This window comes from Anomaloglossus baeobatrachus, chromosome 10 (assembly GCF_048569485.1).
Source record: "Anomaloglossus baeobatrachus isolate aAnoBae1 chromosome 10, aAnoBae1.hap1, whole genome shotgun sequence".
Lineage (NCBI taxonomy): Eukaryota > Metazoa > Chordata > Amphibia > Anura > Aromobatidae > Anomaloglossus > Anomaloglossus baeobatrachus.
The window spans coordinates 7,053,071-7,075,225 of NC_134362.1; the positions used below are offsets into that span (position 1 = coordinate 7,053,071).

General features: G+C 59.4%; 1 protein-coding gene across 3 annotated transcripts in view; it reads right to left on the bottom strand.

Annotated features, from left to right (window-relative positions):
• LMO1 (LIM domain only 1) overlaps positions 1 to 22,155 on the bottom strand; it is a 157,882-nt gene that overhangs the window by 117,904 nt on the left and 17,823 nt on the right. The window contains exon 1 of one of the 3 annotated variants that reach the window (XM_075326786.1): positions 11,932 to 13,051. The exons of the other annotated variants lie outside the window; for them this stretch is intronic. Coding sequence (XP_075182901.1) covers positions 11,932 to 11,956 — 25 coding nt within the window. The 5' untranslated portion in view covers positions 11,957 to 13,051. Of the gene's footprint in view, positions 1 to 11,931; positions 13,052 to 22,155 lie in introns of those variants that run through there. 3 annotated transcript variants of the gene reach the window in all.

Here is a 22,155-nt window from a genome sequence, read left to right on the forward strand (position 1 = left end):
TACCCTGGCTGATGAGCAGGGGTGGCCCCAGAAATGCACGGCCGCGGTGCCCCGGCTGATGAGCAGGGGTGGCCCCAGAAATGCACGGCCGCGGTGCCCCGGCTGATGAGCAGGGGTGGCCCCAGAAATGTACGGCCGCGGTGCCCCGGCTGATGAGCAGGGGTGGCCCCAGAAATGCACGGCCGCGGTACCCTGGCTGATGAGCAGGGGTGGCCCCAGAAATGCACGGCCGCGGTGCCCCGGCTGATGAGCAGGGGTGGCACCAGAAATGCATGGCCGCGGTGCCCTGGCTGATGAGCAGGGGTGCCACCAGAAATGCACGGCCGCGGTGCCCTGGCTGATGAGCAGGGGTGGCCCCAGAAATGCACGGCCGCGGTACCCCGGCTGATGAGCAGGGGTGGCCCCAGAAATGCACGGCCCCGGTGCCCCGGCTGATGAGCAGGGGTGGCCCCAGAAATGCACGGCCCCGGTGCCCCGGCTGATGAGCAGGGGTGGCCCCAGAAATGCACGGCCGCGGTGCCCCCGGCTGATGAGCAGGGGTGGCCCCAGAAATGCACGGTCGCGGTGCCCCCGGCTGATGAGCAGGGGTGGCCCCAGAAATGCACGCCGCGGTGCCCCGATGCCCCCGGCTGATGAGCAGGGGTGGCCCCAGAAATGCACAGCCCCGGTGCCCCGGCTGATGAGCAGGGGTGGCCCCAGAAATGCACGGCCGCGGTGCCCCGGCTGATGAGCAGGGGTGGCCCCAGAAATGCACGGCCGCGGTACCCTGGCTGATGAGCAGGGGTGACCCCAGAAATGCACGGCCGCGGTACCCTGGCTGATGAGCAGGGGTGGCACCAGAAATGCACGGTCGCGGTGCCCCGGCTGATGAGCAGGGGTGGCCCCAGAAATGCACGGCCGCGGTGCCCTGGCTGATGAGCAGGGGTAGCACCAGAAATGCACGGCCGCGGTGCCCCGGCTGATGAGCAGGGGTGGCCCCAGAAATGCACGGCCGCGGTGCCCCGGCTGATGAGCAGGGGTGGCCCCAGAAATGCACGGCCGCGGTACCCTGGCTGATGAGCAGGGGTGACCCCAGAAATGCACGGCCGCGGTACCCTGGCTGATGAGCAGGGGTGGCCCCAGAAATGCACGGCCGCGGTACCCTGGCTGATGAGCAGGGGTGACCCCAGAAATGCACGGCCGCGGTACCCTGGCTGATGAGCAGGGGTGGCACCAGAAATGCACGGTCGCGGTGCCCCGGCTGATGAGCAGGGGTGGCCCCAGAAATGCACGGCCGCGGTGCCCTGGCTGATGAGCAGGGGTAGCACCAGAAATGCACGGCCGCGGTGCCCCGGCTGATGAGCAGGGGTGGCCCCAGAAATGCACGGCCGCGGTGCCCTGGCTGATGAGCAGGGGTGGCCCCAGAAATGCACGGCCGCGGTGCCCTGGCTGATGAGCAGGGGTGGCCCCAGAAATGCACGGCCGCGGTGCCCCCGGCTGATGAGCAGGGGTGGCACCAGAAATGCACTGCCGCGGTGCCCCCGGCTGATGAGCAGGGGTGGCCCCAGAAATGCACGGCCGCGGTGCCCCGGCTGATGAGCAGGGGTGGCCCCAGAAATGCACGGCCGCGGTGCCCTGGCTGATGAGCAGGGGTGGCCCCAGAAATGCACGGCCGCGGTGCCCTGGCTGATGAGCAGGGGTGGCCCCAGAAATGCACGGCCGCGGTGCCCTGGCTGATGAGCAGGGGTGGCCCCAGAAATGCACGGCCGCGGTGCCCCCGGCTGATGAGCAGGGGTGGCACCAGAAATGCACGGCCGCGGTGCCCCCGGCTGATGAGCAGGGGTGGCACCAGAAATGCACGGCCGCGGTGCCCTGGCTGATGAGCAGGGGTGGCCCCAGAAATGCACGCCGCGGTGCCCCGATGCTCCCGGCTGATGAGCAGGGGTGGCCCCAGAAATGCACGGCCGCGGTGCCCTGGCTGATGAGCAGGGGTGGCACCAGAAATGCACGGCCGCGGTACCCTGGCTGATGAGCAGGGGTGGCCCCAGAAATGCACGGCCGCGGTGCCCTGGCTGATGAGCAGGGGTGGCACCAGAAATGCACGGCCGCGGTGCCCTGGCTGATGAGCAGGGGTGGCACCAGAAATGCACGGCCCCGGTGCCCTGGCTGATGAGCAGGGGTGGCACCAGAAATGCACGGCCGCGGTGCCCCCGGCTGATGAGCAGGGGTGGCCCCAGAAATGCACGGCCGCGGTGCCCCGGCTGATGAGCAGGGGTGGCACCAGAAATGCACGGCCGCGGTGCCCCGGCTGATGAGCAGGGGTGGCACCAGAAATGCATGGCCGCGGTGCCCCGGCTGATGAGCAGGGGTGGCACCAGAAATGCACAGCCCCGGTGCCCCGGCTGATGAGCAGGGGTGGCCCCAGAAATGCACGGCCGCGGTGCCCCGGCTGATGAGCAGGGGTGGCACCAGAAATGCACAGCCCCGGTGCCCCGGCTGATGAGCAGGGGTGGCACCAGAAATGCACGGCCGCGGTGCCCCCGGCTGATGAGCAGGGGTGGCCCCAGAAATGCACGGCCCCGGTGCCCCGGCTGATGAGCAGGAGAGCGGCCAGCGACAAACGTCTCCAATATATGGCGCCATATGGAGCACCGCGTCTGCGGCCGGAGCTGCTGCATCTCAGGGAAGTTTATTATAAATAATCTGTAATAACATCAATATATTCTGACGAGTGAGGACAGCGCATCTGTGCGCACAGCAGGGTGGGGTGTCAGGAGGGTCCACACATGGGGGCTCGTGTGATGGAGACATTGTGGGCGATCGCCCGGCGTCACCGTCCTCGGGGGCTGCAGCCTCCTGCACACAGGATACCACGGATCCACAAATCTACTGCTACAATGAACGGATGAGCGTTACTATAGATCTGCTGCAACTCCAACAGTGCCAGGAGCAGAGAGGCCCGACACCAGAGAGCCACGGCTGACACCAGAGAGCCACGGCTGACACCTGAGAGAGATGGCTGACACCAGAGAGAGATGGCTGACACCAGAGAGCCACGGCTTACACCAGAGAGAGATGGCTGACACCAGAGAGCCACGGCTGACACCAGAGAGCCACGGCTGACACCAGAGAGAGATGGCTGATACCAGAGAGCGACGGCTGACACCAGAGAGCCACGGCTGACACCAGAGAGAGATGGCTGACACCAGAGAGCGACGGCTGACACCAGAGAGCCACGGCTGACACCAGAGAGAGATGGCTGATACCAGAGAGCGACGGCTGACACCAGAGAGCCACGGCTGACACCAGAGAGAGATGGCTGACACCAGAGAGCGACGGCTGACACCAGAGAGCCACAGCTGACACCAGAGAGAGATGGCTGACACCAGAGAGTGACGGCTGACACCAGAGAGCCACGGCTGACACAGAGAGAGACGGCTGACACCAGAGAGCAACGGCTGACACCAGAGAGCCACGGCTGACACCAGAAAGCCACGGCTGACACCAGAGAGCAACGACTGACACCAGAGAGCGACGGCTGACATCAGAGAGCCACGGCTGACACCAGAGAGCCACGGCTGACACCAGAGAGCAACAACTGACAGACCTTAAAGGCACACTGCACCCACAGCCCAGCCTCTGTCACTGTGCCAATGTCGTCAGTTATCAACCATTCCTGGGGAGAGGACAGGACAGGGGAATGCAAGCCATTACTGGGGTGGAGACTGTGGGACAGGTGAGAACAATCTATTACTCCCTGTTATCAGCCATTACTGGGGAGGAGACTGTGGGACAGGTGAGAACAATCTATTACTCCCTGTTATCAGCCATTACCGGGGAGGAGACTGTGGGACAGGTGAGAACAATCTATTACTCCCTGTTATCAGCCATTACTGGGGAGGAGACTGTAGGACAGGTGAGTACAATCTATTACTCTCTGTTATCAGCCATTACTGGGGGAGGAGACTGTAGGACAGGTGAGTACAATCTATTACTCCCTGTTATCAGCCATTACTGGGGAGGAGACTGTGGGACAGGTGAGAACAATCTATTACTCCCTGTTATCAGCCATTACTGGGGAGGAGACTGTAGGACAGGTGAGTACAATCTATTACTCTCTGTTATCAGCCATTACTGGGGAGGAGACTGTAGGACAGGTGAGAACAATCTATTACTCCCTGTTATCAGCCATTACTGGGGAGGAGACTGTAGGACAGGTGAGTGCAATCTATTACTCCCTGTTATCAGCCATTACTGGGGAGGAGACTGTAGGACAGGTGAGTACAATCTATTACTCCCTGTTATCAGCCATTACTGGGGGAGGAGACTGTAGGACAGGTCACTACAATCTATTACTCCCTGTTATCAGCCATTACTGGGGAGGAGACTGTAGGACAGGGGACTACAATCTATTACTCCCTGTTATCAGCCATTACTGGGGAGGAGACTGTAGGACAGGTGACTACAATCTATTACTCCCTGTTATCAGCCATTACTGGGGAGGAGACTGTAGGACAGGTGACCACAATCTATTACTCCCTGTTATCAGTCAGTACTGGGGAGGAGACTGTAGGACAGGTGAGTGCAGTGTATTACTCCCTGTTATCAGCCATTACTGAAGAGGAGACAGACTGTAGGACAGGTGACTACAATCTATTACTCCCTGTTATCAGCCATTATTGGGGAGGAGACTGTAGAGCAAGTGAGTACACTCTATTACTCTCTGTTATCAGCCATCACTGGGGAGGAGACTGTAATACCGTAGAATGTATTGTGTAGTTGTGTGGCATATGTTCTAACCATATTGTTAGTGTGGAGCCGAGTGGCTGCAAGCATCACTCCCGGTATCCATCACTCCCGGTATCCATCACTCCCGGTATCCATCACTCCCGGTATCCATCACTCCCGGTATCCATCACTCCCGGTATCCATCACTCCCGGTATCCATCACTCCCGATATCCATCACTCCCGATATCCATCACTCCCGATATCTTTCCCAGCATCACTCCCAGTATCCATCACTCCCAGTATCCATCACTCCCAGTATCCATTACTCCCAGTATCCATCACTCCCGATATCTTTCCCAGCATCACTCCCAGTATCCATCACTCCCAGTATCCAGCACTCCCAGTATCCATCACTCCCGATATCTTTCCCAGCATCACTACCAGTATCCATCACTCCCAGTATCCATCACTCCCAGTATCCATCACTCCCGATATCTTTCCCAGCATCACTCCCAGTATCTATCTCTCCCAGTATCCATCTCTCCCAGTATCCATCTCTCCCAGTATCCATCTCTCCCAGTATCCATCTCTCCCAGTATCCATCTCTCCCAGTATCCATCTCTCCCAGTATCCATTTCTCCCAGTATCCATCTCTCCCAGTATCCATAACTCCCAGTATCCATCACTCCCAGTATCCATCACTCCCAGTATCCATCACTCCCAGTATCCATCACTCCCAGTATCCATCACTCCCGATATCTTTCCCAGCATCACTCCCAGTATCCATCACTCCCAGTATCCATCACTCCCGATATCTTTCCCAGCATCACTGCCAGCATCCATCACTCCCAGTATCCATCGCTCCCAGTATCCATCGCTCCCAGTATCCATCGCTCCCGATATCTTTCCCAGCATCACTCCCAGTATCTATCTCTCCCAGTATCCATCGCTCCCAGTATCCATCTCTCCCAGTATCCATCTCTCCCAGTATCCATCTCTCCCAGTATCCATCTCTCCCAGTATCCATCTCTCCCAGTATCCATTTCTCCCAGTATCCATCTCTCCCAGTATCCATAACTCCCAGTATCCATCACTCCCAGTATCCATCACTCCCAGTATCCATCACTCCCAGTATCCATCACTCCCAGTATCCATCACTCCCGATATCTTTCCCAGCATCACTCCCAGTATCCATCACTCCCAGTATCCATCACTCCCGATATCTTTCCCAGCATCACTCCCAGCATCCATCACTCCCAGTATCCATCGCTCCCAGTATCCATCGCTCCCAGTATCCATCGCTCCCGATATCTTTCCCAGCATCACTCCCAGTATCTATCTGTCCCAGTATCCATCGCTCCCAGTATCCATCGCTCCCAGTTTCCATCGCTCCAGATATCTTTCCCAGCATCACTCCCAGTATCCATCACTCCCAGTATCCATCACTCCCGATTTCTTTCCCAGCATCACTCCCAGTATCCATCGCTCCCAGTATCCATCGCTCCCAGTATCCATCGCTCCCAGTATCCATCGCTCCCAGTATCCATCGCTCCCAGTATCCATCGCTCCCAGTATCCATCGCTCCCAGTATCCATCACTCCCAGTATCCATCACTCCCAGTATCCATCACTCCCAGTATCCATCACTCCCAGTATCCATCACTCCCAGTATCCATCACTCCCAGTATCCATCACTCCCGATATCTTTCCCAGCATCACTCCCAGTATCCATCACTCCCAGTATCCATCGCTCCCAGTATCCATCGCTCCCAGTATCCATCGCTCCCAGTATCCATCACTCCCGATATCTTTCCCAGCATAACTCCCAGTATCTATCTCTTGCAGTATCCATCGCTCCCAGTATCCATCGCTCCCAGTATCCATCGCTCCCAGTATCCATCGCTCCCAGTATCCATCGCTCCCGATATCTTTCCCAGCATCACTCCCAGTATCCATCACTCCCAATATCCATCACTCCCAGTATCCATCACTCCCCATATCTTTCCCAGCATCACTACCAGTATCCATCACTCCCAGTATCCATCACTCCCAGTATCCATCACTCCCGATATCTTTCCCAGCATCACTCCCAGTATCCATCTCTCCCAGTATCCATCTCTCCCAGTATCCATCTCTCCCAGTATCCATCTCTCCCAGTATCCATCTCTCCCAGTATCCATTTCTCCCAGTATCCATCTCTCCCAGTATCCATAACTCCCAGTATCCATCACTCCCAGTATCCATCACTCCCAGTATCCATCACTCCCAGTATCCATCACTCCCAGTATCCATCACTCCCGATATCTTTCCCAGCATCACTCCCAGTATCCATCACTCCCAGTATCCATCACTCCCGATATCTTTCCCAGCATCACTGCCAGCATCCATCACTCCCAGTATCCATCGCTCCCAGTATCCATCGCTCCCAGTATCCATCGCTCCCGATATCTTTCCCAGCATCACTCCCAGTATCTATCTCTCCCAGTATCCATCGCTCCCAGTATCCATCTCTCCCAGTATCCATCTCTCCCAGTATCCATCTCTCCCAGTATCCATCTCTCCCAGTATCCATCTCTCCCAGTATCCATTTCTCCCAGTATCCATCTCTCCCAGTATCCATAACTCCCAGTATCCATCACTCCCAGTATCCATCACTCCCAGTATCCATCACTCCCGATATCTTTCCCAGCATCACTCCCAGTATCCATCACTCCCAGTATCCATCACTCCCGATATCTTTCCCAGCATCACTCCCAGCATCCATCACTCCCAGTATCCATCGCTCCCAGTATCCATCGCTCCCAGTATCCATCGCTCCCGATATCTTTCCCAGCATCACTCCCAGTATCTATCTGTCCCAGTATCCATCGCTCCCAGTATCCATCGCTCCCAGTTTCCATCGCTCCAGATATCTTTCCCAGCATCACTCCCAGTATCCATCACTCCCAGTATCCATCACTCCCGATTTCTTTCCCAGCATCACTCCCAGTATCCATCGCTCCCAGTATCCATCGCTCCCAGTATCCATCGCTCCCAGTATCCATCGCTCCCAGTATCCATCGCTCCCAGTATCCATCGCTCCCAGTATCCATCGCTCCCAGTATCCATCACTCCCAGTATCCATCACTCCCAGTATCCATCACTCCCAGTATCCATCACTCCCAGTATCCATCACTCCCAGTATCCATCACTCCCAGTATCCATCACTCCCGATATCTTTCCCAGCATCACTCCCAGTATCCATCACTCCCAGTATCCATCGCTCCCAGTATCCATCGCTCCCAGTATCCATCGCTCCCAGTATCCATCACTCCCGATATCTTTCCCAGCATAACTCCCAGTATCTATCTCTTGCAGTATCCATCGCTCCCAGTATCCATCGCTCCCAGTATCCATCGCTCCCAGTATCCATCGCTCCCAGTATCCATCGCTCCCAGTATCCATCGCTCCCGATATCTTTCCCAGCATCACTCCCAGTATCCATCACTCCCAATATCCATCACTCCCAGTATCCATCACTCCCCATATCTTTCCCAGCATCACTCCCAGTATCCATCACTCCCAGTATCCATCACTCCCAGTATCCATCACTCCCAGTATCCATCACTCCCGATATCTTTCCCAGCATCACTCCCAGTATCCATCACTCCCAGTATCCATCACTCCCAGTATCCATCGTTCCCAGTATCCATCGCTCCCAGTATCCATCGCTCCCAGTATCCATCGCTCCCAGTATCCATCGCTCCCAGTATCCATCGCTCCCAGTATCCATCGCTCCCAGTATCCATCGCTCCCAGTATCCATCGCTCCCAGTATCCATCGCTCCCAGTATCCATCGCTCCCCGTATCCATCGCTCCCCGTATCCATCGCTCCCGATATCTTTCCCAGCGTCACTCCCAGTATCTATCTTTCCCAGTATCCATCGCTCCCAGTATCCATCGCTCCCAGTATCCATCGCTCCCGATATCTTTCCCAGCATCACTCCCAGTATCCATCACTCCCAGTATCCATCACTCCCAGTATCCATCACTCCCAGTATCCATCACTCCCGATATCTTTTCCAGCATCACTCCCAGTATCCATCGCTCCCAGTATCCATCGCTCCCAGTATCCATCGCTCCCAGTATCCATCGCTTCCAGTATCCATCGCTCCCCGTATCCATCGCTCCCGATATCTTTCCCAGCGTCACTCCCAGTATCTATCTCTCCCAGTATCCATCGCTCCCAGTATCCATCGCTCCCAGTATCCATCGCTCCCAGTACCCATCGCTCCCGATATCTTTCACAGCATCACTCCCAGTATCCATCACTCCCAGTATCCATCACTCCCAGTATCCATCACTCCCAGTATCCATCACTCCCAGTATCCATCACTCCCAGTATCCATCGCTCCCCGTATCCATCGCTCCCGATATCTTTCCCAGCGTCACTCCCAGTATCTATCTCTCCCAGTATCCATCGCTCCCAGTATCCATCGCTCCCAGTATCCATCGCTCCCAGTATCCATCGCTCCCGATATCTTTCCCAGCATCACTCCCAGTATCCATCACTCCCAGTATCCATCACTCCCAGTATCCATCGCTCCCAGTATCCATCGCTCCCAGTATCCATCACTCCCAGTATCCATCGCTCCCAGTATCCATCACTCCCAGTATCCATCACTCCCAGTATCCATCACTCCCAGTATACATCACTACCAGTATCCATCACTCCCAGTATCCATCACTCCCAGTATCTCTCCATAATTGCCGTCACTTTTCCTCTTTTTCCTTCAATCACTCGACAATTTAGAGCATTTTCCGGAATATAATTCAGTCCATTAAATGATAAAAGAAAACTTGCAGAAAAAAACATCAACTTCTGTATCCCTAGAAAATAATCCCAGCCACTTAGAGGAGGAGGATGGGGGTGATGATGAGGAGGAGGATGGAGGTGATGATGAGGAGGAGGAGGATGGGGGTGATGATGATGAGGAGGAGGATAGGGGTGATGATGAGGAGGAGGATAGGGGTGATGATGAGGAGGAGGATGGGGATGATGATGATGAGGAGGATGGGGGTGATGATGAGGAGGAGGATGGGGGTGATGATGAGGAGGAGGAGGATGGGGGTGATGATGAGGAGGAGGAGGATGGGGGTGATGATGATGAGGAGGAGGATGGGGGTGATGATGATGAGGAGGAGGATAGGGGTGATGATGAGGAGGAGGATAGGGGTGATGATGAGGAGGAGGATGGGGATGATGATGAGGAGGAGGATGGAGGTGATGATGAGGAGGAGGAGGATGGGGGTGATGATGATGAGGAGGAGGATAGGGGTGATGATGAGGAGGAGGATAGGGGTGATGATGAGGAGGAGGATGGGGGTGATGAGGAGGAGGATGGGGGTGATGATGATGAGGAGGAGGATAGGGGTGATGATGAGGAGGAGGATGGGGATGATGATGAGGAGGAGGATGGGGGTGATGATGAGGAGGAGGATGGGGGTGATGAGGAGGAGGATGGGGGTGATGATGATGAGGAGGAGGATAGGGGTGATGATGAGGAGGAGGATGGGGATGATGAGGAGGAGGAGGATGGGGATGATGATGAGGAGGAGGATGGGGGTGATGATCTCCTAGGTGATCTGTCTACACCTTCACAGCAGACACTTGGGGGTAGGGGGGGTCATTATTCCCGTCTCCTTCTTAAATTTTAAATGGAGATGTCTGTAAAGTGAATCCCGTGACCTCGTCCTGAGGCTCCAGGAGCGGCCACAGCTCACAATGTGACTTCAGGAGGAGAATCCGCCGGCCACAGAGGCAGTCACGGGGGCCACAGACGCAGTCACACCGGCCACAGACGCAGTCACACCGGCCACAGACGCAGTCACACCGGCCACAGACGCAGTCACACCGGCCACAGACGCAGTCACACCGGCCACAGACGCAGTCACACCGGCCACAGACGCAGTCACGGGGGCCACAGACGCAGTCACACCGGCCACAGACGCAGTCACACCGGCCACAGACGCAGTCACACCGGCCACAGACGCAGTCACACCGGCCACAGACGCAGTCACACCGGCCACAGACGCAGTCACACCGGCCACAGGAAGTGACGGAGGCCACAGACACAGTCACGGAGGCCACAGACGCAGTCACGGGGGCCACAGACGCAGTCACGGGGGCCACAGACGCAGTCACACCGGCCACAGACGCAGTCACACCGGCCACAGACGCAGTCACACCGGCCACAGGAAGTGACGGAGGCCACAGACACAGTCACGGAGGCCACAGACGCAGTCACACCGGCCACAGACGCAGTCACACCGGCCACAGACGCAGTCACACCGGCCACAGACGCAGTCACACCGGCCACAGACGCAGTCACACCGGCCACAGGAAGTGACGGAGGCCACAGACACAGTCACGGAGGCCACAGACGCAGTCACGGAGGCCACAGACGCAGTCACGGGGGCCACAGACGCAGTCACGGGGGCCACAGACGCAGTCACACCGGCCACAGACGCAGTCACACCGTCCACAGACGCAGTCACGGGGGCCACAGACACAGTCACACCGGCCACAGACAGTCACGGAGGCCACAGACACAGTCTTGGAGGCCACAGACACAGTCTTGGAGGCCACAGACACAGTCTCGGAGGCCACAGACACAGTCACGGAGGCCACAGACACAGTCACGGGGGCCACAGACACAGAGGCACGGGGGCCACAGACACAGAGGCCACAGACACAGTCACGGGGGCCACAGATACAGTCACACCGGCCACAGACACAGTCACGGAGGCCACAGACACAGTCACGGAGGCCACAGACACAGTCACGGAGGCCACAGACACAGTCACGGAGGCCACAGACACAGTCACGGGGGCCACAGACACAGTCACGGGGGCCACAGACACAGTAACGGAGGCCACAGACACAGTCACGGGGGCCACAGACACAGTCACGGGGGCCACAGACACAGTAACGGAGGCCACAGACACAGTCACGGAGGCCACAGACACAGTCACGGGGGCCAAAGACACAGTCACGGGGGCCATAGACATAGTCACGGAGGCCACAGACGCAGTCACGGGGGCCACAGACACTGTCACACCGGCCACAGACACTGTCACGGGGGCCATAGACACAGTCACACCAGCCACAGTCACGGAGGCCACAGACACGGTCACATTTCCATAGTTATTGCAGGGCATCTCTAGTACATTGCAGCCTCTTACCGTCCTCCTTGTCCAGCACCATCATCTCAGGGATCCGGGAAACAACAGAGCGCCGCCGCCGGTCACCGGAACCGATCACCGTCCAGCTTTTACCCCACAGTAAGATTCCGGCAGAAGAGCAGCGAGGATCAGGGCTCCGCCGACCGCCCGCCACCGCTGCACATGATCATCTGTCTCACCGGAGCAGCCGCTTCCTCAGTCCCCGGTAACGGCTGAGAATCACCGGGCAGCAAACCGAGAACCGACACCGACAGACCGGCACGAGAACCGGAGTAAAGGAAGGAGGAGAGGAAAGAGAGGATGGAGGAAAGAGAGAAGGACGGAGGAAAGAGAAGGACGGAGGAAAGAGAAGGACGGAGGAAAGAGAAGGACGGAGGAAAGAGGAGGACGGAGGAAAGAGAAGGACGGAGGAAAGAGAAGGACAGAGGAAAGAGAAGGACGGAGGAAAGAGAAGGACGGAGGAAAGAGAAGGACGGAGGAAAGAGAAGGACGGAGGAAAGAGGAGGACGGAGGAAAGAGAGGAAGACGGAGGAAAGAGAGGAGGATGGAGGAAAGAGAGGAAGACGGCGGAAAGAGAGGACGGAGGAAAGAGAGAAGGACGGAGGAAAGAGAGGAAGACGGCGGAAAGAGAGGACGGAGGAAAGAGAGAAGGACGGAGGAAAGAGAGGAGGACGGAGGAAAGAGAGGACGGAGGAAAGAGAGGAGGACGGAGGAAAGAGAGGAAGACGGAGGAAAGAGAGGAGGACGGAGGAAAGAGAGGAGGACGGAGGAAAGAGAGGAGGACGGAGGAAAGAGAGGAAGACGGAGGAAAGAGAGGACGGAGGAAAGAGAGAAGGACGGAGGAAAGAGAGGACGGAGGAAAGAGAGAAGGACGGAGGAAAGAGAGGAGGACGGAGGAAAGAGAGGACGGAGGAAAGAGAGAAGGACGGAGGAAAGAGAGGAGGACGGAGGAAAGAGAGGACGGAGGAAAGAGAGAAGGACGGGGGAAAGACCGAAAGGAGGAGTGGAAGGAACTGAGTAGAGGACGAAGGACGGAGCGGAGGACGGAACAGAGGACGGAGGAAGGAGCGGAGGAAGGAGCGGAGGACGGAGCGCAGCCGCCGCCGGGATCATCAGCTTTGTACTCGCGCGACTGAATGATTTCCCATCTCTTCCCGCAGCCTTTATCCGACTGCCGGGACTGACGGCTGAAGCGGCTCCGCGGCGCCACCTGCCGGCCCAGCGCGGAACCACAGCGGAGCTCCGTGCACAGAAAGATGCGGCTCCGACAGCGCGCCCCGGACTCCACTGTCCTCCTCCCCGGACTCCACTGTCCTCCTACCGGACTCCACAGCGCGCCCCGGACTCCACTGTCCTCCTCCCCGGACTCCACTGTCCTCCTACCGGACTCCACAGCACGCCCCGGACTCCACTGTCCTCCTCCCCGGACTCCACAGCGCGCCCCGGACTCCACTGTCCTCCTACCGGACTCCACAGCGCGCCCCGGACTCCACTGTCCTCCTACCGGACTCCACAGCGCGCCCCGGACTCCACTGTCCTCCTCCCCGGACTCCACTGTCCTCCTACCGGACTCCACAGCGCGCCCCGGACTCCACAGCGCGCCCCGGACTCCGCTGTCCTCCGCCCCGGACTCCACTGTCCTCCTACCGGACTCCACAGCGCGCCCCGGACTCCACAGCGCGCCCCGGACTCCGCTGTCCTCCGCCCCGGACTCCACAGCGCGCCCCGGACTCCGCTGTCCTCCCCCCGGACTCCACAGCGCGCCCCGGACTCCACTGTCCTCCTACCGGACTCCACAGCGCGCCCCGGACTCCACTGTCCTCCTCCCCGGACTCCACAGCGCGCCCCGGACTCCACTGTCCTCCTCCCCGGACTCCACAGCGCGCCCCGGACTCCGCTGTCCTCCGCCCCGGACTCCACAGCGCGCCCCGGACTCCGCTGTCCTCCCCCCGGACTCCACAGCGCGCCCCGGACTCCACTGTCCTCCTACCGGACTCCACAGCGCGCCCCGGACTCCACTGTCCTCCCCCCCGGACTCCACAGCGCGCCCCGGACTCCACTGTCCTCCTCCCCGGACTCCACAGCGCGCCCCGGACTCCACTGTCCTCTCCCCCGGACTCCACAGCGCGCCCCGGACTCCACTGTCCTCCTCCCCGGACTCCACAGCGCGCCCCGGACTCCACTGTCCTCCTCCCCGGACTCCACAGCGCGCCCCGGACTCCACAGCGCGCCCCGGACTCCACTGTCCTCCTACCGGACTCCACAGCGCGCCCCGGACTCCACTGTCCTCCTCCCCGGATCCACAGCGCGCCCCGGACTCCACTGTCCTCCCCCCCGGACTCCACAGCGCGCCCCGGACTCCACTGTCCTCCTACCCGGACTGCACAGCGCGCCCCGGACTCCACTGTCCTCCTCCCCGGACTCCACTGTCCTCCTACCGGACTCCACAGCGCGCCCCGGACTCCACTGTCCTCCTCCCCGGACTCCACAGCGCGCCCCGGACTCCACTGTCCTCCTCCCCGGACTCCACAGCGCGCCCCGGACTCCACTGTCCTCCTCCCCGGACTCCACAGCGCGCCCCGGACTCCACTGTCCTCCTCCCCGGACTCCACAGCGCGCCCCGGACTCCACTGTCCTCCTCCCCGGACTCCACAGCGCGCCCCGGACTCCACTGTCCTCCCCCCGGACTCCACAGCGCGCCCCGGACTCCACTGTCCTCCTACCCGGACTGCACAGCGCGCCCCGGACTCCACTGTCCTCCTCCCCGGACTCCACAGCGCGCCCCGGACTCCACTGTCCTCCTCCCCGGACTCCACAGCGCGCCCCGGACTCCACTGTCCTCCCCCCCGGACTCCACAGCGCGCCCCGGACTCCACTGTCCTCCCCCCCGGACTCCACAGCGCGCCCCGGACTCCACAGCGCGCCCCGGACTCCACTGTCCTCCTCCCCGGACTCCACAGCGCGCCCCGGACTCCACTGTCCTCCTCCCCGGACTCCACAGCGCGCCCCGGACTCCACTGTCCTCCTCCCCGGACTCCACAGCGCGCCCCGGACTCCACTGTCCTCCTCCCCGGACTCCACAGCGCGCCCCGGACTCCACTGTCCTCCTCCCCGGACTCCACAGCGCGCCCCGGACTCCACAGCGCGCCCCGGACTCCACTGTCCTCCTCCCCGGACTCCACAGCGCGCCCCGGACTCCACTGTCCTCCTCCCCGGACTCCACAGCGCGCCCCGGACTCCACTGTCCTCCTCCCCGGACTCCACAGCGCGCCCCGGACTCCACTGTCCTCCTCCCCGGACTCCACAGCGCGCCCCGGACTCCACTGTCCTCCTCCCCGGACTCCACAGCGCGCCCCGGACTCCACTGTCCTCCTCCCCGGACTCCACAGCGCGCCCCGGACTCCACTGACCTCCTCCCCGGACTCCACAGCGCGCCCCGGACTCCACTGTCCTCCTCCCCGGACTCCACAGCGTGCCCCGGACTCCACTGTCCTCCTCCCCGGACTCCACAGCGCGCCCCGGACTCCACTGTCCTCCTCCCCGGACTCCACAGCGCGCCCCGGACTCCACTGTCCCCCTACCCGGACTCCACAGCGCGCCCCGGACTCCACTGTCCTCCTCCCCGGACTCCACAGCGCGCCCCGGACTCCACTGATCTCCTCCCCGGACTCCACAGCGCGCCCCGGACTCCACTGATCTCCTCCCCGGACTCCACAGCGCGCCCCGGACTCCACTGTCCTCCTCCCCGGACTCCACAGCGCGCCCCGGACTCCACTGTCCTCCCCCCCCGGACTCCACAGCGCGCCCCGGACTCCACTGTCCTCCCCCCCGGACTCCACAGCGCGCCCCGGACTCCACTGTCCTCCTCCCCGGACTCCACAGCGCGCCCCGGACTCCACTGTCCTCCTCCCCGGACTCCACAGCGCGCCCCGGACTCCACTGTCCTCCTCCCCGGACTCCACAGCGCGCCCCGGACTCCACTGTCCTCCTCCCCGGACTCCACAGCGCGCCCCGGACTCCACTGTCCTCCTCCCCGGACTCCACAGCGCGCCCCGGACTCCACTGTCCTCCTCCCCGGACTCCACAGCGCGCCCCGGACTCCACTGTCCTCCTCCCCGGACTCCACAGCGCGCCCCGGACTCCACTGTCCTCCTCCCCGGACTCCACAGCGCGCCCCGGACTCCACTGTCCCCCTACCCGGACTCCACAGCGCGCCCCGGACTCCACTGTCCTCCTCCCCGGACTCCACAGCGCGCCCCGGACTCCACTGTCCTCCTCCCCGGACTCCACAGCGCGCCCCGGACTCCGCTGTCCTTCTCCCCGGACTCCACAGCGCGCCCCGGACTCCGCTGTCCTCCGCCCCGGACTCCACAGCGCGCCCCGGACTCCGCTGTCCTCCGCCCCGGACTCCACAGCGCGCCCCGGACTCCGCTGTCCTCCGCCCCGGACTCCACAGCTCGCCCCGGACTCCGCTGTCCTCCGCCCCGGACTCCACAGCTCGCCCCGGACTCCGCTGTCCTCCGCCCCGGACTCCGCTGTCCTCCGCCCCGGACTCCGCTGTCCTCCGCCCCGGACTCCGCTGTCCTCCGCCCCGGACTCCACAGCGTGCCCCGGACTCCACAGCGTGCCCCGGACTCCACTGTCCTCTGCCCCGGACTCCACTGTCCTCCACAGCACGCCCCGGACTCCACTGTCCTCCACCCCGGACCCCACAGCTCACCCCGGACTCCACTGTCCTCCGCCCCGGACTCCACAGCTCGCTCCTCCTCCGCCCCGGACTCCACTGTCCTCCGCCCCGGACTCCACTGTCCTCCGCCCCAGACTCCATTGTCCTCCGCCCCGGACCCCACAGCTCACCCCGGACTCCACTGTCCTCCGCCCCGGACTCCACAGCTCGCTCCTCCTCCGCCCCGGACTCCACTGTCCTCCGCCCCGGACTCCACTGTCCTCCGCCCCGGACTCCACTGTCCTCCGCCCCGGACTCCACTGTCCTCCGCCCCGGACTCCACTGTCCTCCGCCCCGGACTCCACTGTCCTCCGCCCCGGACTCCACAGTGCGCCCCTGAACTCCACCATGGACTACACTGTGCTGCTCCCTGGAGTCCACAGTCCACCCCGGACTACACAGTGCTCCATCCTGAACTCCACTGTGCACCTCGGTCTCCACTTTGCGCCCAGGTCTCTACTGTGCACGCCGGGCCACACTCTGCACGCCGCGCCACACTCTGCACGCCGCGCCACACTCTGCACGCCGCGCCACACTCTGCACCCCGGGCCACACTCTGCACCCCGGGCCACACTCTGCACCCCGGACTACACTCTGCACCCCGGACTACACTCTGCACCCCGGACTACACTGTGCACCCCGGGCCACACTGTGCACCCCGGGCCACACTGTGCACCCCGGACTACACTGTGCACCCCGGACTACACTGTGCACCCCGGACTACACTGTGCACCCCGGACTACACTGTGCACCCCGGGCCACACTCTGCACCCCGGGCCACACTCTGCACCCCGGACTACACTGTGCACCCCGGACTACACTGTGCACCCCGGACTACACTGTGCACCCCGGACTACACTGTGCACCCCGGGCCACACTCTGCACCCCGGGCCACACTCTGCACCCCGGGCCACACTCTGCACCCCGGGCCACACTCTGCACCCCGGGCCACACTCTGCACCCCGGGCCACACTCTGCACCCCGGGCCACACTCTGCACCCCGGGCCACACTCTGCACCCCGGGCCACACTCTGCACCCCGGGCCACACTGTGCACCCCGGACTACACTGTGCACCCCGGACTACACTGTCGTCAACCTCAGTCTCCATTCTCCGGTCTCCGATTCACCAGTCTTTGCTGTCCGTCACTTTGGTCTCTATTCTCTGGTCTCCACTCTCTGCCTCACCGATCTCTGCCTTCCGTCACTCCGATCTCTCCTTTCTGCCGCTTCGGTCTCCACCTCACTGATCTCTGCTGTCTGCCTCTCTGCTCTCCACTCTCCACCTCATCGGTCTCTGCTTTCCGTCACTCCGGTCTCTGCACTCCGCTATCTGCCACTTCAGTATCAACTCTTCATTGCTCTGGTCTCCGCTCTCCACTCTCTGCCGTTCCAGTCTCTACCGCTTTGGTCTCTGCTCTCCAATCTCCGCAGCTCCGGTCTCCGCTCTTCATTGTTCCAGTCTCCACTCTTTCCGCTGCTCTGGTCTCCACTCTCCACTCTCTGCCGCTCTGGATTCTGCTCTCCACTCTCTTCCGCTCTGGTCTCCGCTGCTTCAGTCTCCACTCTTCATTGCTCCAGTCTCCACTCTTTTCGCCGCTCCACTCTCTGCTCTCCACTCTCTGCTTTCTGCAGCTCCGGTCTCTGCTGTTTGCCGCTTCAGTCTCCACTCTTTCCGTCACTCCAGTCTTCGCTCCCACTCTCCACCCTCTGCCGCTCTGGTCCCTGCTCTCCGCCACTCCGGTCTCTGCTGCTTCGGCCTCTGCCGCTCCGGTCTCTGCCGCTCTGGTCTGTGGTCTCCACTCTCTTGCCACTCCGGTCTCTGCTCTCCACTCTCTGCCACTCCGGTCTCTGCCGCTCTGGTCTCTGCTCTCCACTCTCTGCCGCTCCGGTCTCTGCTCTCCACTCTCTGCCGCTCCGGTCTCTGCTCTCCACTCTCTGCCGCTCCGGTCTCTGCTCTCCACTCTCTGCCGCTCCGGTCTCTGCTCTCCACTCTCTGCCGCTCCGGTCTCTGCTCTCCACTCTCTGCCGCTCCGGTCTCTGCTCTCCACTCTCTGCCGCTCCGGTCTCTGCTCTCCACTCTCTGCTTTCTGAAGCTCCGGTCTCTGCTCTCCACTCTCTGCCGCTCCGGTCTCTGCTCTCCACTCTCTGCCGCTCCGGTCTCTGCTCTTCACTCTCTTCTTTCTGAAGCTCCGGTCTCTGCTCTCCACTCTCTGCCACTCCGGTCTCCGCTCTCCACTCTCCGCTTTTTGAAGCTCCGGTCTCTGCTCTCCACTCTCTGCCGCTCCGGTCTCTGCTCTCCACTCTCTGCCGCTCCGGTCTCTGCTCTTCACTCTCTTCTTTCTGAAGCTCCGGTCTCTGCTCTCCACTCTCTGCCACTCCGGTCTCCGCTCTCCACTCTCCGCTTTTTGAAGCTCCGGTCTCTGCTCTCCACTCTCTGCCGCTCCGGTCTCTGCTCTCCACTCTCTGCCGCTCCGGTCTCTGCTCTTCACTCTCTTCTTTCTGAAGCTCCGGTCTCTGCTCTCCACTCTCTGCCACTCCGGTCTCCGCTCTCCACTCTCCGCTTTTTGAAGCTCCGGTCTCTGCTCTCCACACTCTGCCGCACCGGTCTTCGCTCGTCATTGATCCGGTCTCTGCTCTCCACTCTCTGCCGTTCCGGTCTCTGCTCCCTGCCGCTCCAGTCTTCGCTCTCCGCTCTCTGCCGCTCCGATCTCCACTCTCTGCCACTCCAGTCTCCGCTCTCCACTCTCCGCTTTCTGAAGCTCCGGTCTCTGCTCTCTGCCGCTCCGGTCTCCGCTCTTCATTGCTCTGGTCTCTGCTCTCCACACTCTGCCGCTCCGGTCTCCACACTGCCGCTCCGGTCTCCGCTCTTCATTGCTCCGGTCTCTGCCTGTTGCTGATTGTGTCATAAAAACGATGTAAATAAGAAAATGTAACTTTTAGAAACAATGTACCAAGTCCGCCTCCTCCTCCCCAGTAGTATCAGGAGCAAAGTCTGCATCGGAAGTGAATCTTGCAGTCAGAAGCCCAAGGGGCAGACCTGACACTTCCCACAGCTGAGGGTTTGTTGCAATTGTATCCGATGCTCTGTGGTCACAGCGCTCTCCTGCCAGGACACATTCTGCCTCCACTGATGCATCATGGATGATCTGGACGAGATGCAGAAATCCTCTGTGTGTGGAATCGGATTGTGTCCGTTCCTCCCGATCTTTAGATCTCATTGATGAGGTTTCCGATCCCAGACTCTGTCAGAAAGCTGCCGTCACCAGGAGGGTCTGTCTGTTTAAAGGGGCTCCCTTCCAGGCTCTACTAAGCAGTATTGGCCCCTCCCCTTTCCTGAGACTCCTCCCCTCAGTCCCAGCACTTTCCTGCTGCTATGTCCCTGGTTATACACAGTGGCAGATCTGAGCGAGCAGAGTGGTAGTGTAAAGCATGGGGGAATATTTACAACCTCAGACTCCAGTACACAAGGCGGCTAAGCCGCAGGCCCTGATTATGGCTGTGTCGTAGCGTAGTTTACATCTTTGTAATCCGATTATAATAGTTGTGAAATTCCTTTTTATCATCCGTTCGCTTTCCTGCAGTCCTCATTTATTCCCCTGCGTCAGCAATGATCAGACTGGGTGACGGTCAGCGAGCTCCGATCGGTCACATCTGGCTGACATTTCTGCGGCGGTCGTGGCCACGTTCACCCCACAGCCGCCACGCACCGTGATACACTGAGAATTGTCGCTGTTCTTCATAAAGTAAATTCTAGGTGCCGCATCCTATTAACAAATCCCCCGGGACGTTCCTGACAAGCGTAATGTATGAGGCGGCGGCGCACAACATCTGGCGGCACAGTGACCGGGTAATCAGCCAGGAAAAGTCCCGAGAACAAGAAGAAACAAGATATTTATAATTTATAGGGTCCCTGGGGGCTGCCGCAGCGTAGACTCCCCGCCCGCATCGCCTGTATATGTGCTGCGCGCTTTATGGCAGCTGCAATGAATGGGAATTAATGGTCAGAAAAGTGTTGATAGGCTAACGAAGTCTCTCCATATTGCCCCTCCCCCACAGAGAGAGAGTGGCGGGGAGCTGCGTACAAAAACTAACACTGCCCCGCCCCTAATCATAATAAGATTACTGCTGACTCCACCCCTAATCATAAAGAGATTACACTGCTGACTCCACCCCTAATAATGAGATTACTCTGCTGACTCCGCCCCTAATCATAATGAGATTACTGCTGACTCCACCCCTAATAATGAGATTACTCTGCTGACTCCACCCCTAATCATAAAGAGATTACACTGCTGACTCCGCCCCTAATCATAAAGAGATTACACTGCTGACTCCACCCCTAATCATAAAGAGATTACACTGCTGACTCCACCCCTAATAATGAGATTACACTGCTGACTCCACCCCTAATAATGAGATTACACTGCTGACTCCACCCCTAATCATAATGAGATTACACTGCTGACTCCACCCCTAATAATGAGATTACTCTGCTGACTCCGCCCCTAATCATAATGAGATTACTGCTGACTCCACCCCTAATAATGAGATTACTCTGCTGACTCCACCCCTAATCATAAAGAGATTACACTGCTGACTCCGCCCCTAATCATAAAGAGATTACACTGCTGACTCCACCCCTAATCATAAAGAGATTACACTGCTGACTCCACCCCTAATAATGAGATTACACTGCTGACTCCACCCCTAATAATGAGATTACACTGCTGACTCCACCCCTAATAATGAGATTACACTGCTGACTCCACCCCTAATCATAATGAGATTACACTGCTGACTCCACCCCTAATAATGAGATTACTCTGCTGACTCCGCCCCTAATCATAATGAGATTACTGCTGACTCCACCCCTAATAATGAGATTACTCTGCTGACTCCACCCCTAATCATAAAGAGATTACACTGCTGACTCCGCCCCTAATCATAAAGAGATTACACTGCTGACTCCGCCCCTAATCATAATGAGATGACTCTGCCCACTGATCATAATGAGATGACTCTGCTGACTCCGCCCCTAATCATAATGAGATGACTCCGCCCCTAATCATAATGAGATGACTCTGCTGACTCCGCCCCTAATCATAATGAGATGACTCTGCTGACTCCGCCCCTAATCATAATGAGATGACTCTGCTGACTCCGCCCCTAATCATAATGAGATGACTCTGCTGACTCCGCTCCCTGATCATAATGAGATGACTGTGCTGACTCCGCCCCTAATCATAATGAGATGACTCTGCTGACTCCTGCCCCAGTCTATACAGTCAAACAGAAGAATCACTTGTAGAATAGAGGGAGCATTAGCTTACTGTGCGCTCTGAGTAGAAACTAGAAAACTTCAGCATGTGTAATAGCCACATGAATATAATAATTGCAAAAGCAAAACTTTTTTCCAGACAATATATTCTGTTTACAGCAGAACAGTAACGGGTGCAATTTCAAAAAAAAAAAAGTTCAAAAATGGAACATGAGGGGA